Below are 15,311 nucleotides of genomic sequence, written 5' to 3' on the forward strand. Positions count from 1 at the left end.
TAAAAAGCCTGGAATATTTTGAATTTTCTGAATTTTAGTTTTTTCCTTTTAAGCACAAATATGATTTTACTATTGTCCTTTTTAAAAAAATTATATTTGACTAAAGAATGGTATATATGTGCCAAGTTGAGGACTGTGATAGTTAGGTTTTCTTGTGTCCACATGGTTCTTGTAGGAACCTGGAGTTTAGTGTATTAATGAGGTCACAGCTTGAATGGAGGACCGAGATAAATGGCTCTGTGAGGCCAGCCTCTTCCTGTCTCTTTCTCCTTGAAGGCAGGCCATACACACTCTCCGTTTCATCTTCCTGTTGACAAGCCACTTCAAGTCATGCTGATGGCAGCCAGAGCCCAGAATGTGTCTACCACTATTGACCTACAAGACTGCACCCACCCCCACCGGCCCGTGATCTTCCTCCATTCTGCCTCACTGCATGTGGCTGCACGACTCTGAAGGGGTATTTATGGACTAGTATTCGACTTATGGTGTAGAATCAGATTTATGGACTTGATCTGTACTAGGCTGGGATGTTAGCTGGAAATATAATTACGTCTTGATATAAAGCTCTCTCTTACACTTAAAAAAATGACAGCATTGGAAATCCTAAGACAGTCTGTCTTACAAGATTGCTCTCAGTTGGAATCAACTCAAAGCAATGAGTTTGTATTAGCTTTCTATGTAGCTTTAAATTATTCAGTGAATAAAACAAATACTCGAGTGGTCTGGTATCAAGATCCTCTATAATCTAGTTTACATCTAAACTCTTAAATGTATATATCACAAATTCATTAAAGAATTTCTGAACAGATTGATTTATAATCATCAGTGTATTATGTGCCAAATGCTGTGCTTCCGATTTCATATCCATAAAACTGAAATAAATTCATTTTTGTCAAGTCGATTCAGACTCACAGCGACCCTGTAGCATTACTCCATAGGTTTCAAAGGCTGTAAATATTGACAGAAGGAGTTGATGGGTTAGTTAGCAACCAAGACTTAAACACTGAGCCACCAGGACTCCCTTTATTTATGTAATCTCTTCTAATATTTAGAAAAACTTTTGGTAGTTTGAGAAAATTTATACAACTTCTTTGACTCTATTCTCACTGAGAGATGGAGTTTATGCCTCATCCATTGATCATGAGTCACCCTAAGCTTGAAATTAATAAAGTAATACTGACACATGGCTGCATTAGAAATGGTAATACCTTCCTAACAAGAGAGAAAAATATAGTGACAAATGCAATTCTCCATAACTATTTTATAATGCAAGGAACAAATGATGTAAATCTCTTTATACTTGTGTCTTTGGAAAATGAAATCAATAGCTAAGAAGACCAACTACCATGTGAATACCATGTGATCCCCATGCTTCAAAGACGCTCAAGTGACGGAGAGAGGCCACATGTAAACCCCTCGGCTGCCAGCCCCAGGTGAAGTCCTAATGGCATCACCCATTAGACAGTGGATGATGGGGCCGCTGGACAGCTCGGGCCCTCCAGCTATAGATTATCTTGATATCCCAACACTGACACTTCCCAGCTAAGGCCCCAGACATCATGTAGCAGAGATAAATTGCTCCGTTCCAAAAACGATCTGAGTCCCTCACACAAAGAACCTGTGTGTGCCATAAAAAGTATATTATATTGTCAAGTGGTTTGCTCTACAGCAGAATCAGCCAAAGCAAATTTGTATCCATGGAGCATTGCTGTAACAAGGGCTTTTAATTAAAACATGGCCGTAGCTTCAGACATAAGAAGACTATGAGTGGAAACTGTTGATGAGGGCTTCGAGGCTAATACGATAAATGTGGGTAGAAACATAATAAAAGACAAACTTTTTGTGTGGTCACAGAAAGTTTAGCTCTACAGTTGTCTGCAGTATGCGAAAGGAGAAGAAACCCATTCCACTCTTCTTTTCTAGCCAAGGAGCTTCCAGAAAGAGTACTGACAGTGCTACCTGGCTGATCGTCAGCAGCTCTGGTAGTGTAGCGGTGACCCACTGGGGTGCTAATCACAAAGTGAGCAGTCAAAACCACTAAGCACTCTGCAGGAGACACGTGGAGCTTTCTGCTCTTCTGAAGCGTTACGGTCTCAGAAGCTCACGGGGCCAGTTCCACCCTGTCCGCAGCTGCTATGGGTCTTCATCACCTCGATAGCAGAGAGCCTGTCTGGACCTGGCTTATCACTCACTAGCCATGAAACACACACACACACACACACACACACACACACACACACGTTAAGAACAATCTCTACAGTTTTCAAGTAAAATGTAGCTAAACCATAAACGAGCAGGACTTTCTAGGTTTTAAATTAAAATTGTGTTTCCTTCCCAGACTACAGAGGGCTTAAGATCCTTAAAGTAAAAGCAGCCTCCGAAAAAAAATATTCAAATCAAAGGGTTAGAAAACATGATCTAGTTGGGTGAGCGGGGAGAGAAGCATTAAAGAACTAGAAGAAAGTTGTAGGTTTCATCGGTGCTGTACTGCACCCTGGCGGGCTCATCTCTTCCTTGTGAGCCTTTAATGCTTCCTCCCCTCCACTATCATGACTTCAATTCTACCTTACAAATCTGACTAGACCAGAACATATACACTGCTACAGATAAGAGCCCATAACACAGGGAATCCAGGGCAGGTAAACCCCTCAGAACCAATAATGAGACTAGAGATACCAGTTGAATACGGGGTGTGTAGGGGAGAAAAGGGAATTGATCACAAGAATCAACATACAATCCCATCCCAGGAGGACAACCAACAGAAAAGTGGGTGAAGGGAGACAGAGGACTATGTAATATATGAAAATAATAAACTATAATTTATCAAGGGTTCATGAGGGAGGGAGGGCGGGAAAAAATGAGGAGCTGATATCAAAGGCTCAAGTAGAAAGAAAATGCTTTGAAAATGATGATGGCAACATATGTACAAATGTGCTTGACACAATGGATGGATGGATGGATTGTGATAAGAGCTGTAAGAGCCCCAATGAAAGTACTTAATAATTTTTTTTAAGTTGGCAAATTCACATTTTCCTCTTCAAAAGCAAGACTCTTTTGTAATAGATACTGCATTGAATTTAATTCCCAAACAAACAAATAAAAAAGAAAAGCTTGATCTAAAGATAATGCTAGAGTATGACTTTATTAAGACCCTAACGGGCCTTTTCAACGTGACAACAGGCTGTTGGAGTCTTTCGATTAAGCCTCTTCCAAGCCTTGTCTTTTAAATAATAGGATAGGTAAGAATTATAAGGGTCTTGTTCTACAGACCCCGAAGGTAAAGAAAGGCTCATCTCAAAGAGATTTGTGCATGTAATTTTGTCTAATCGAGTGGATACCAGTTGATACATAAAAAACCCACCATTTTTAAAAGAATTACAACTGCTTGAATTCCCAGCAATAGAAACGAAACAATAAAACAGAAGCCTTGCTTCCCAACCCTGCACTGAAACAAACTGAGAAGGTTATTCAACACCAACCACAATCTACTGGTTGTTGTCTGCATAAGTTTTCCTGAGTTTACTGACAAATCATCAAATGGTAAACAACTTTTTTGGAGAATCAACTGAATGTTTTACAATGATCAAAGTTTTAGTACCTGAATTATATACTCATATTCTTTCATGATGTGTAAGTCAATCATAAACCTATGCTCTATCTTTCAAAATGCCACAGTTTGGATTAATAGAAATGTGGCAGTCTCTCCTGCTGACATTTATACGTCCTGCTCACAGCTCATCTTTTGCGGATAAGTAACAGTTTGATTCATTCCAACATACAACACAGTGGAATTTTAATAAAAGAAGAAAACATCTAAAGGGGAAATTATGGTCCAAATGTAAATTAAATTGCAATCAATCACATGAGGCTTATTAATTAATTCAAGAAACTCTCCTCAACAGAGGAGACCATGAGCTCTCTATTACCCCTTGTTACAAGTTCAGCTTAATTAGCAATGTGTGCCTTGAGCACTGCTCTCAGGCATTTGGATCGAATCAACAACAGCATCCAGAAAGATCAGGCAAGAAACTTAAGGAGCAGTAAGTTTATATACATAGTGGTGGAGTGATTATGAAAAAAATAGTGAGACTGGTTATACAACTGAAGAATAAAGCCGATGTCAATGAATTGAGCAAACTGCCTTTTAAATGTAGAGAAAGGAAGATTTAGAATGAAATATAAAGGCCCCAGCAAGGAAGGTCACGTATCAGGGAGAACAACTCTCAAGGAGTCGAAAAGAGCCATAATAAAGGAATTGGCGGCAGGGGCTCAACTGAATTGGAGAACTGCCATCGGCCAGTGACGTCTGTATCCTCCTATTTTCTCCGTATTTTCATGAAAATGGCTGCTGTAATCACCGTATGCCTGTTTTATTACTGCACACTGGATGTGCAGGGGGAAACAACTTGTCTTCTGACTTGATGGTCTTCAGAGTAGAGGAAGTACACATAAGAGACAAACCCCGAGTGGCAGCTGGGCAGGGTAAGATCCTGGACCTCAAGCTTGAGCTTGAGTTGTAATAGGAGGAGGCCTATTGGTGGTTCGCTCTCTCTGAAGGGTCAGCGGAAATTCGTACAGGGGTGGATAAAATTCTTTAGGACCAGAGAGCAAATAATATACATTTAAAACACTTCCATAAGCTGTTGACCCTTTTCCTATCAAGAGGTGAGGTACACTTTCTCTTCTAATGAATCAGGGCCATCCTTAATGACCCACTTATAATTAGGAGATATTATGTATGTGATACTGAGCAACCCGTAAGGATGCCGGTAAAGGCCACAGTCTCCACCTAGTTCTTTCAGAACACCCCCCTTCGGAGCCCTGAAGTACCATGTAAGAACACAGGCCTGAAGTACCATGTAAGAACTCCCCTACAGAGCCCTGAAGTACCGTGTAAGAAAACCAGCCATTCGGAGATCACCACGTGAGTTAGAAGGCCAGGCCACACTGCGTTCCAAAGAGAGTACCCACAATGAGCAGCAGGTGAGTTCCACGAGCGTGCCAGCACCAATCCCACAGACACAACAAAAGAACCTACACGGAGTCACCTCTCATCATAGAGTGCAGGCTAGCCTGCCTCTTTCCTGTCCAAAATTCCTGATCCATTAAAGGAGAGCTTCAGTATAGCAAAGTGGTTTCTATCTGCCACTAAGCTTTGGGATGGTTTGTTTTATCACAATAGTAACCAGGAAAACAATGTAAATGAAGAATTTGTATTTCTAGTTTTTAAAAATGTGAATTAAAGAGAGGTTAAGTAATTAACCCATGTTACACAGAGAAACGAAATCTAAATTCTCAGATCTATTTATAACAAGAATACTATACTTTCTCCCACAGACCTCCCCATTTCTATGACTTTTCTTTATAATATTATTTAAGTGAATACCAAATCATGTTTCTTTTATAAAGTAGATCTCTAGACTCTAACTCACAGAAATTTCTCCCTCTTCTAAACTCTCTTGGACTCATTATGTACAAGAAACTTATTCTCTACAGGTTACACTTGACAGTTAGTGAATGCTACTGTCATTAATTCACAATTAGTGAACTTGTTGATTTTCTTATTCATATTCCTCTTTTTCCTGGTCCTTATTATTGGCCTCCCTGGTGAATTATGGCCCAAGCAAGGGTTGAAAATCCAAATAGCCACTTGATTGAAAAAGGTGAAGTAGACTAGGTACAAAGATGCAGAAGTGGTCTAGATTAAGTTACACATGGAAGCAAATGTCACTTGTAAATGGGTCAATCACAAACTTAAGAAGTATAAAAGCTTCCTGACAATGTGATTTTGTTCACTTTATTTCTAGACCCTAGAGCCTATGAAACTGCCTGACTCTCACAGAGGACATTCAATAAATAACTGTTGAAGTAATAAATGAAGACAAATACTGCCAAGCTAGAATGTAAGCCCAGTGGTACAAGATTTTCCAATTTTCCAAAAGGCCAGAAATAAATACTTTTCTATGTAATCCCTCAATTTCTAAACTTTTACAGCTAATCAGAAAAATAACATTAAGCTGTTTGGGGGTTAGGTAAACAAATCGTGTCTGCAGGCTTGAAGTCTATCTGAAGGCTGCATGTCCGATCTCTGTACCAGTGGGACCTTGGACTGCTTTTTATCTTTCCGATTACTCAGGGCAGTGCCTGGTGGGGGGGGGGGAGGGAGGGAGTAGGTAGCTTAATAAGCAGGTACTGAGGATATGGCTGATGTCTCAAACGTGCCACCTTGAGGCGCTGCTGTCATTCAGCTGGGGTTTACAAAGACACTACTCAACTTCATCGCTCTCATCCCAAAGGAAGGAGTTTCATCTTCGGCTCTGTAATGGCCACCTGGATTTCACATGACTATCCCCCACTCAAGATTCTGAAGCTAAACTTTCACTCCTTCCAGCTGGTAAGGGTTGATAAATGTCATTCCTATCTGTTTCCAGTAATAAAAAAAGAAAGGCAGGAGAAAGAAAACAGATTGAATTTTCAAAGGGTGACAGAAGAAGCGAGACTGGTTTTGAAATCAGATTTCCACAGTATTAAATAAGAACTCCCTATGGCAATTTTGTTTTCCGTTTTACTGATCTTGGCATTTTTAGATTATACAAACTAAAAGTTTTTTCCAATTGACCTTTGATACTCTCTGATAGTGTGCTATTTTATTTTTCTACATAAAAATTATGAAGTCAAATTTTCAAATGTTTACTAATTACTTAGATTCTTAACTCATAAAAAGTCACATCTAAATAATTGGTGTGTCTGATTTTAAACCTTTAGCAACAAGTACAGATGAGTGGGACTGAGAACAATTTTAAGATACTTTATAGCAGTGGTTCTCAACCTGTGGGGGTCAAAGGAACCTTTCACAGGGGTCGCCCAATTCATAACGGTAGCAAACTATGATTATGAAGTAGCAACGAAAATATTGTTATGGTTGGGGGGTCACCACCAGATGAGGAACTGTCGGAAGGTGAGAACCACCGCTGCAAGGGAGCATGCCCGAAGAAAGCACCTCCGGTACCTGCCCCACGTGCTAAGTGACTCAAATCAAATCAAACACCAAATTTTGAAGACAGAGAGAAAACGAGGTGTCTTGGATTTCCTTTCACGAAATGATCTAACCTGTATAGCCTTGAAATGGCCATAAGAACATCAAAAAGCATCTAAAGATTTCTATAAAATGATTATAGATGCAAAAGAAGAACATGTTCCTCTATATCCAAAATAAAATCCCTGATGGTCCACTGCTTAAACTGCTCTGCTGCAAAGCGAGACGTCAGTGGTTCGAACCCACCAACTGCCCCGTGGAAATAAAAGACGTGGCAGTCTGCTTCTGTGAAGAGTTCAGCTTTGGAAACCTCTCGGGCGGTTCTGTTCTGTCCCATAGGGTCACTGCGAGCCAAAACCTACTCGATGGCAGTGGGCTGGGAGTAGGTATGGCCAGTATCCACTGCACTTAGAACAGTAACTACGGTCACATAGACTAGGCCACTATACTTTGATAATGGCATTAATTTCCTTTGCAACCATATTTATTTTAAACCAGGTTTCCCAGAGCTTGCCCCTGTGTCCTTTTGGAGAATGGGGTTTTTAAATGTTATTTACACTGCATTTAAGTGATAAAATTATTACTAACAAAAGTCCAACTTTGACTGAGTTCCTGCTATTAGTCTAAGTAGCCATAATAACAGCAACAACAACAACAAGAGTTAATATCTGGAACGCTGGTATGATTTTTTTATAATAATTTACTACATTTTCATTGTCTTATCAACTCTAGCATAAACATCCAATACATGATCAAATTAACATGGCCTTAAAGAAAAAGGAACAGAACTCTTAGGAACACAGAATCCTGTAGTTCCGGGGGGGGGGGGGGCAAGAGGAGAGTTTAGCTGCATGGGCACTAGGTTAAACTTTCAACTGAGCCCTTTATATCTGTAGGGAGAACTGAAGGAGTGCATTGAAATGCAAATATGTACCAGGGGTATAAGAAATCAGTTATGGGTCAAGCAGAAACATCTGGTCTTTTTAGGAGTCCTGTTAATTTGAAAGCACTGACCAAAACAAACTCAGTTCCACCAAATATATTTTGGCATGGCTCAAAAACCAGCATTAGTTGGAGGTATTTATTTTACCGCAGCAAGATTTATCAGTAGTGATGTGCAATTTACAGTATTGATATTTTGATATAATAAGCTTTTTTCTCAGCATATGAAGATATACCTTCTATGCCTTTCCCCATATTTGATGATAGTGGGGTTTTTAATGGTTAATCTATATTCTTTATAATATATGGGAAAATGATGGAAAGGGGTTTAAATTATCCATACCTAATGCTACGATTTATCAAGTGACTAATTTATGGGAGACCTTAACTATCATGCAACAATTGAGGCATTTCGGTATTTTATTTATATAACGTGACCTCATAAAACAGAACTTTGGTGAAGTTCCCGTCTCTGAGAGACTAGCAGTTTCTCTTGAGAGTTTCCAGGCACCATAAGCTCAGGTCTAGGGATCAGAAAACCAGAGTTCAAACTCAGCTCTTCACTGACAAGCCTGGGGATCCCAAGTGCGCTGGACTGCTGAGCCTTCGTTTTTGCCGTTGTGAGAATCACTGGGGATCTCCCATCAGTCATTTCCAGCACACCTTTAATCAAGTTGTTTGCATTTTTAAGTTTGTTATGTTTCTACTACTTTGTTATTTTTTAACTCTCACCTGTTCTAGTCATTTAAGTAATCATTTGCTTTAAACGCAATGAGTCAGGGGAAGAGCAAGAATCTTATTCTTTCATTAAAATATACCTAAGAACCTCGTACTACCAGACACTTATTTATGGTAGATTATATTCCCCGCACGTGGTCGAGTGTTGTTTAACACATTTACTCATAGGCACCTAGGAGCCCTGGTGGCATGGTACTCACTCATTGGTCTGCTAAACACTAGGTCAACGGTTCGAATCAGTGCTCTGAGGAGACAGACAGACAGGGCTTTCTACTCTGGTACACAGTTACAGTCTCATGAACTCATGAACTCACAGGAGCAGTTCTACTCCGTCTACTCTGTCCTGCAGGGTCTCTGTGAGTCAGACTTGAGTCTCTGGAAGTGAATGAGTCATGGGCACCTGATGCAATACTGTGAGAGTATGGTATCATTATGGATTTATTATTGTTATTATTCCCAAGTCAGGGGATATATATGGGCTCTACCAAGCCTTGCTGCCTGAACTCAAATCCCTGCTTTGTCGGTTCATCATGTAATCACAGTCAAGATACCTGACTTCCCGATGCTCCCCTTTTCCCATCTGTCAAACTCGGGATATCAGCTCCTATCCTACAGGGCTGCTGTGGGGTTGATAGAACTTAGATAGAGGTCATCAGGTTCAGAAATATTGGCTTAGCTAAATTAAACAACTTCACCAAACCATAAAGTTTTGGAGGAACTGGTGCAATTCGCACCTGTTCTGTTGGATTCTTAAGCACAAACTCTAAACAAGTGAAGGAAAGTTTTTTAAGGCACTAATAAGTAGAATACTGACCAATCTAAAAGGCATCAAAGGCACTCGGCTTTGAAGACTAACTAGCCGTGTTTTCTCCCCCTTCACCACTAGAGACATCTCCAGGGGCAATAACTCTAGGAAAAGCCACTGGAATGACCATGCCTTGATCCTCAAACTGCAGCTCCCGGCGGCGGGGCACTCTTGGCAGCGTGTACCATGCCAACCACCCCTCCAGCCTCTCCGGCCTTGAGCTGTACTAGGCAGGGCTGTGAACTTGACGTTCTACTTTTAGAAAACTTTACGCAGCCAAAGCCCATCTTCTGCCAAGCGTTTGCCAGGGGACGAAGAGTCAGACAGGGTGGACCTGGTAAGAGGAATTTGCCAATACCTTAACAGAGAGGCTCTGCTATGTTGGCCTTAAGCGCTCAGTCATTTTCTTTAGAGGATAACTTGTTAGCCTTTTACTGTCAATCTGGCATCGCTCAAATTACACATACCCCTTAGAAAAGCAGCAGCACTGGGAGTGGGAATCTATTCTAAGGCCCAGCAAGCTTACCCCAGGAGAAGGTCCCAACTATGCAAGGGGGGCGGAATTCCCTGTTTGGCACTGAGTGAGTGAGTGAGTTTGCGGAGCAGACAGGCTTTGGGGACGGGCTTTGGGCTTTGGGGAGTAGAGGGTTTGGGCTGGTGACTTTACGCCGCCACCCCTTGCTTCCCAGAGGGAATGGGACCGAGTCTGGGGGGTGGGTGGCAGGCAGCCCAGAGGGTCCTGAGGGTCCCGCGCCGCGGGGCCCCGCCCCTCCCTACCTTCTCTCCCCGTGGAGCACATAGGAGCTGCGGAAGAAGCCCAGGAGCTCGTTTTCAATGAGGGCATTGTAGATGATCTTCAGGTTGTAATTCCTCTGGGCGTCCAAGGTCCGGTTCAGCACCACCACCAAGACCTGGGTCTGTGGGTAGAGGAAAAAGCCGGCCACGGGCACGGCCCCAGCCACGCGGTCCTCGGCCACCTGCACCTTCTCGACGGCCACCCGGGAGGCGTGCAGCACGACGTAGCGGGTGGCGTTCCGGCACGCTATCTCCACGTTCACCTCGCCAGCGAAGGTGAAGTTCTCCATGAAGGCGGTGAGCATCAGATTGTAGTGCAGCGGCTTGAGGTGGCCCGACAAGCGCAACTGGGTCCAGGGGCGCCGCGGCTCGCGCTCCTCCTCCGATGGTGGCCGGGCGGACGGGGTCGCCGGCGTCGCCTGGCCGGCCGCTTCGGACGGCGCCGAGCCCTCGCCCGCGGGGTGGTTGCGCGGGGCGGCTCCCGGGAGGCTGGCGTTGCGGTCACGCGCGGGGGAGCCCGCGGGGCCGCCGTCGGCGCCGGGCGCGCCGCACTCGTCGAACCGCAAGCTGAGCAGCACGGCGAGCATGGTGACGGCGAGCAGCGCCACGAGGGACACGGCGAAGGCCAGCACGAGCCGTTTGTGCACCGTGATGTGGCGCTCCGTGGTGCGGGGTCGCACGCCCACCGAGTCCGCCCACGGGTCCGAGGGCCCCCTGCCGCCCGGCCGGGGCGCGGCGGCGGCGGCCTCCCCCATGGTGGCCTGCGAAGGTGAGCGGTTCTCCGCGGCCCCCTCCTCTGCCCTCTTCTTCTTCCTCCTCTTCTTTTTCTTCTTCTTCTTTTCCTTCTCCTCCTCCTGCTCCCCCCGCTCGCCGTCCAGGGCCATCACGCCGCCTCCTCCGCCTCCTCCCCCGCCCTCCCCAGCACCCCCCGCGGGCGGGCGCCCCGAGCCCCCTCCGGCGCGGGCATCCGGCAGCGCACGCGGGCCCGCGGCGCGACGCCGCCTGGCAGCCGGGAGCCTCCGGCCCGCGCTCTCGCAGGACGGGCGCCGGCCCGGGGCGCGGGCCGCCCCGACTGCCCCCGGGAGCCCCGCCTCCCCCCCCGGGCCGGGCCGCCCGGGGCGGGCTCGCGGACGCGCCCAACTTGGAAGGCGCCGCCGCCGGCCGCCGGCGCGCTACTTCCTGGGCGGGGTCCGGGCGCCCCCTGCGCGGCCGCCGCTCCCGCCGGGCCCTCCCCTGCGCCGCGCTCTCCGCGGGAGCCCGTCCGCCGGCCCCGGGCTGCGAGCCACTGCGAGGCGGACGCCGAGCGAGGGTCCCGCGGGGGGGAAGTTAGGGCTCCCGCTTTCGCCCCCCACTCCGGTGTCGCCGGGGCGTTCAGTGCTCCTCCGGGTGGGCTGCGCTGGCGGCGGCGGCGGCGGCCCCGGGGCGCCCCAGACCAGCACCCCGCAGAAGGGCCCGAGAGGATGGCCAGGAGGGACCGACTGGAGCGCCGCCGCCGGAGGAAGTCCGGGAGCTTCGGAGCCCTTCCGGGAATCTGCCCTGGAGACTCCTTCTTCGCCACCCTGGACACTTTAAGCCGCGGTGGCGGCCAACGTCTCCAGCTTGCCAACCGGACAGCCAACCGCCCTCCCTGGTTTGGATGTGGCTCTGCCCTCCGCAGATGGCGAGTAAGCGCTGAGCGCCCGGCCGGGCCACCCCCTGCAGGTAGCTGGAGCTTCGGGCTGGCTTGGTATCCCCGTGGGGAGAGCTGGAGTGAGTGAGTGTGTGTGTGTGTGTGTGTGTGTGTGTGTGTGCGCGCGCACACAGGCTCGGGTCTATATTGCCAAAGCTACTCTAGCTGCCTTCAGGGACTGAACACCTATTACCCCACCCCCACCCCACCCGAACATCCCCCCCTCCCCTAGAAAGGCAAAGGAGGCGAGAGCGCTGGGCGGCAGGGAAGGCAGGAGAGGGGAGCGGCTGAAAGGCAGAGGCAGGCACGGGAGATTAGAGAGCTTTTCCCCGCTCTGTCACAGCAGACACCCACGGCCACAGAGGGGGTTGCTGAGCCGCCTGCAAGAACTACATTGTAAATCTTCAGCGAAACAAGCCCCGCAGCCACTCCTCTCCCGGAATCTCGAGCCCCACCGCGCTGTCCAAGGATCTGTATTGCCTTCGGAGGTGAACCCCCTGGAGGAAAAGAAGATCCTGTTGGGGAGATTTGGCCTGTCTCAGATTTCACATCAGGCTCACCAGAGGATTTGGAGAGCTGTATGTAAATTGAGATAAATTCTCCATAGACTGTCGACATATATTATACAGTATGATGTGTGCAGGTGTGCAGTACTAAATTGTGGTTAGCAAGGAAGCATTGGAGTCCTCTGGCTGTACAAGCTAGAGAGAGAATTTCCCTCCCGTATCTTTAGAGTTGAGAAATGATAAAAACATAATACCTAAACATAACATCCAGGACCGTATACTTGAGACAGAACAACAGGGTTCAGAGCCCCAATACTTCAGACTTGCTGGAGGAGTAAACAAAGCAATGCTATAATTGGTCGGCATTTTTTCCCCGCTTCACCCAGTCAAGATGACTCTTGTGCAGTTTTTCGGTGTTATCTTGAAGATTGTTACAAAAATGTGTTTGGAAATAAACTTTGTTAAGAATGGTTATAATAGGCCAATATTTATCAAGGCACGGAGCGGCGTTGGCTGGCTGTGGACACATGTCTGCACGGGGAAGTTCTGAACGGTGGTGCAGAGTTTCTATGAGTGTGCATGGGCTGTGCAGGAATAGCTCGAATTGGAAGAATATTCAGAGGACAGCCCCAATAAAATTAACATCCAGGAGGCAGGGGACTGGTGTTTAATAAAGCGAAGTGTTACTGGCTTTAGAGTCCATAAAAATAGTTTTCACAATATAAAGAGAATGAGAGAATTCCTCTTATATGTGTCTTTCAAGTCTTCAAATCCTCAAGGCATTTAAAATGAATCGATATTTATAATTAAATATAAAGTGTACTGATTATGTTCAAAATTATTTTCCTTACAAAAAGCAACATGTAGTGCTACTGCAGAGCTGAAAAGGTACGATGACCTTAAAATATGACCAAAAGACAAGAGATCAAGTACACATCAACTTTGTCCTAACAACAATTATAGAAATGCAGCCCATCGTGCTAAATCTCTTTTCCATTTTTCCCAGATGGAATACATGCCCAGTGCTATACATTCTAAATGTCCATTTAAGCTGCTTGAAAATGATGAAGAGAAAATGTTCTAGGGTGGCTTTTTAAAAGCATGCTGTATGTGGGCCGTTAGCAAAACCAAGGGAAAATGCCACATTCTGTTCAAGTTACTTTTTTCTGCTCTGTTTTTACATCGCTGTGCTCTTGCTGCCCATATGTATCTGGCTAAATGCATTGGAAGAAGCAAGGCGCAGCGTTACCTATTTTGCTTTCATAGCATCACACAGCAGGGGAACGGAATGGTGGGACCCTTCTCAGATCACCTGACCTCAGGTTTTAATCTGCCAATTCAGGTTATTGATCTGAAGTCCATGGATTCATCACACGTTGATGATCAGAAAGGTCTGGAACCATTCGCTGGGGTCTGACAGCCGCCACCTAATGAAGAAGTTTACACACTCAGTATTGCTAGTCGTCATGAAAAGATGGGGCACATTTCCGTTCTTTATGCCTTTTCAATGTGTTCATGTTCTTTTCAGTGCTACAACAAGGAAACTCTCAGATATTTTGAGATAAAGAATATATATGTACCAATTAGTAAAGGCTTTACTAAATGTGACTGAATTAATAAATGATTTTTTTGAAATTCAAGTAGACTGGACATGACCTCTTAATGCACTGATTCCCCAAATGTAGCCTCACTCAATAAATTGACTATCAAGGTCAAGTGTATGGATATTTCTGCCTTTCATATCAATGTTATAAAAGCATCCTAGTGAGGTTTTGTTTGATTTTATGGTGTTGTGTTTTCTGAAAGTGTTTTAGCACCCTCACCCTCAGAAGCAGGGTCTTTGGAAAAATAGTAATATCTTCTTAGAACCTGCTATTTCTATCCTGTGTTTCTGTTAGATTGTGTGTCCAACAAAAATATCAAGAAATAATACCCTGATATTTCTACCAAGGAATATTGGTGTTATGGGCCTTCTGTGTTGTGAGCCACTGGGATAAAGACACTTTTGACTGGGCCAGTTCTGGAGCCATGCATTTCCCTAGGGAAATATCGAGCTTTCCAAGTACATGATGTTTTTTCTCAGAAACACATTTATTTGTTTGAATAATATTATGATTTTTCCAGTGAAGTCAATTTTGTGGCCCTAGTTGACTTGTAAAAATGGAAACAGTCTGAATATTTAATATTCATGAGTCCAAAGAGAAGTTATTTTTAATTAAATTTATACTTCACCTTGTCCCTGTAAATGATCAAAATGAACTGCCTTTCGTGAATGTGCTGGCTTCAGAGCAGAGACTTTATGCTTTAATTGTTTACACCTGAGCTCTTTTTGCTCTCCTTTGGAAACTGGTTTGTATGGTGAGGTGCAATTTAAGTGCCCTTGGATTCTCAGCCCCTTCAAGTGCGATTACTGCTTCTCATCCAGAAGCAGCTGTTGCTCAGGAGAAAGAGCTAGATAGAGCCCGAGTCAGCCCCAGCTGCTTACACAACCTAAGTCCAGTGACTGAATGAGCTCAGTTTTGGGGGTGACTGACTGTGGAGAAGTGGGACTAGGCAAACGCTACTAGTTCTTAACTTTTATGAAAGACTTAGAAACTGATATATTACCCTGTCTGCTTTCAATAGATTTCTCAATTATCTCCATTGAGAAATTTTTAATTTTTACCTTTTTAATGGGTAAAGAGACACTATAAAATGTTTAATAGCAAATATGATATGGATTGAATTGTGCCCCCTCAAAAGAAAAGGTGGAAGCCCTCATCCTTGTATCGAAATGTGACCCTGTTTGGAAATGAGGTTTGTCACTTAGGAATGAGAGAG

At 45.1% G+C, this 15,311-nt stretch overlaps 1 protein-coding gene across 1 annotated transcript in view; it reads right to left on the reverse strand.

Moving 5' to 3' along the window:
• The window catches only part of LOC142436480 (thyrotropin-releasing hormone-degrading ectoenzyme-like), a 118,346-nt gene extending 107,127 nt beyond the window's left edge, over positions 1–11,219 (reverse strand). The window contains exon 1 of the mRNA XM_075540104.1: positions 10,299–11,219. Coding sequence (XP_075396219.1) covers positions 10,299–11,200 — 902 coding nt within the window. The 5' untranslated portion in view covers positions 11,201–11,219. The remainder of the gene's footprint in view (positions 1–10,298) is intronic.
• Between the last annotated feature and the right edge of the window lie 4,092 nt (positions 11,220–15,311).

This window comes from Tenrec ecaudatus, unplaced genomic scaffold (genome assembly GCF_050624435.1).
Source record: "Tenrec ecaudatus isolate mTenEca1 unplaced genomic scaffold, mTenEca1.hap1 Scaffold_329, whole genome shotgun sequence".
Classification (NCBI taxonomy): Eukaryota; Metazoa; Chordata; class Mammalia; order Afrosoricida; family Tenrecidae; genus Tenrec; species Tenrec ecaudatus.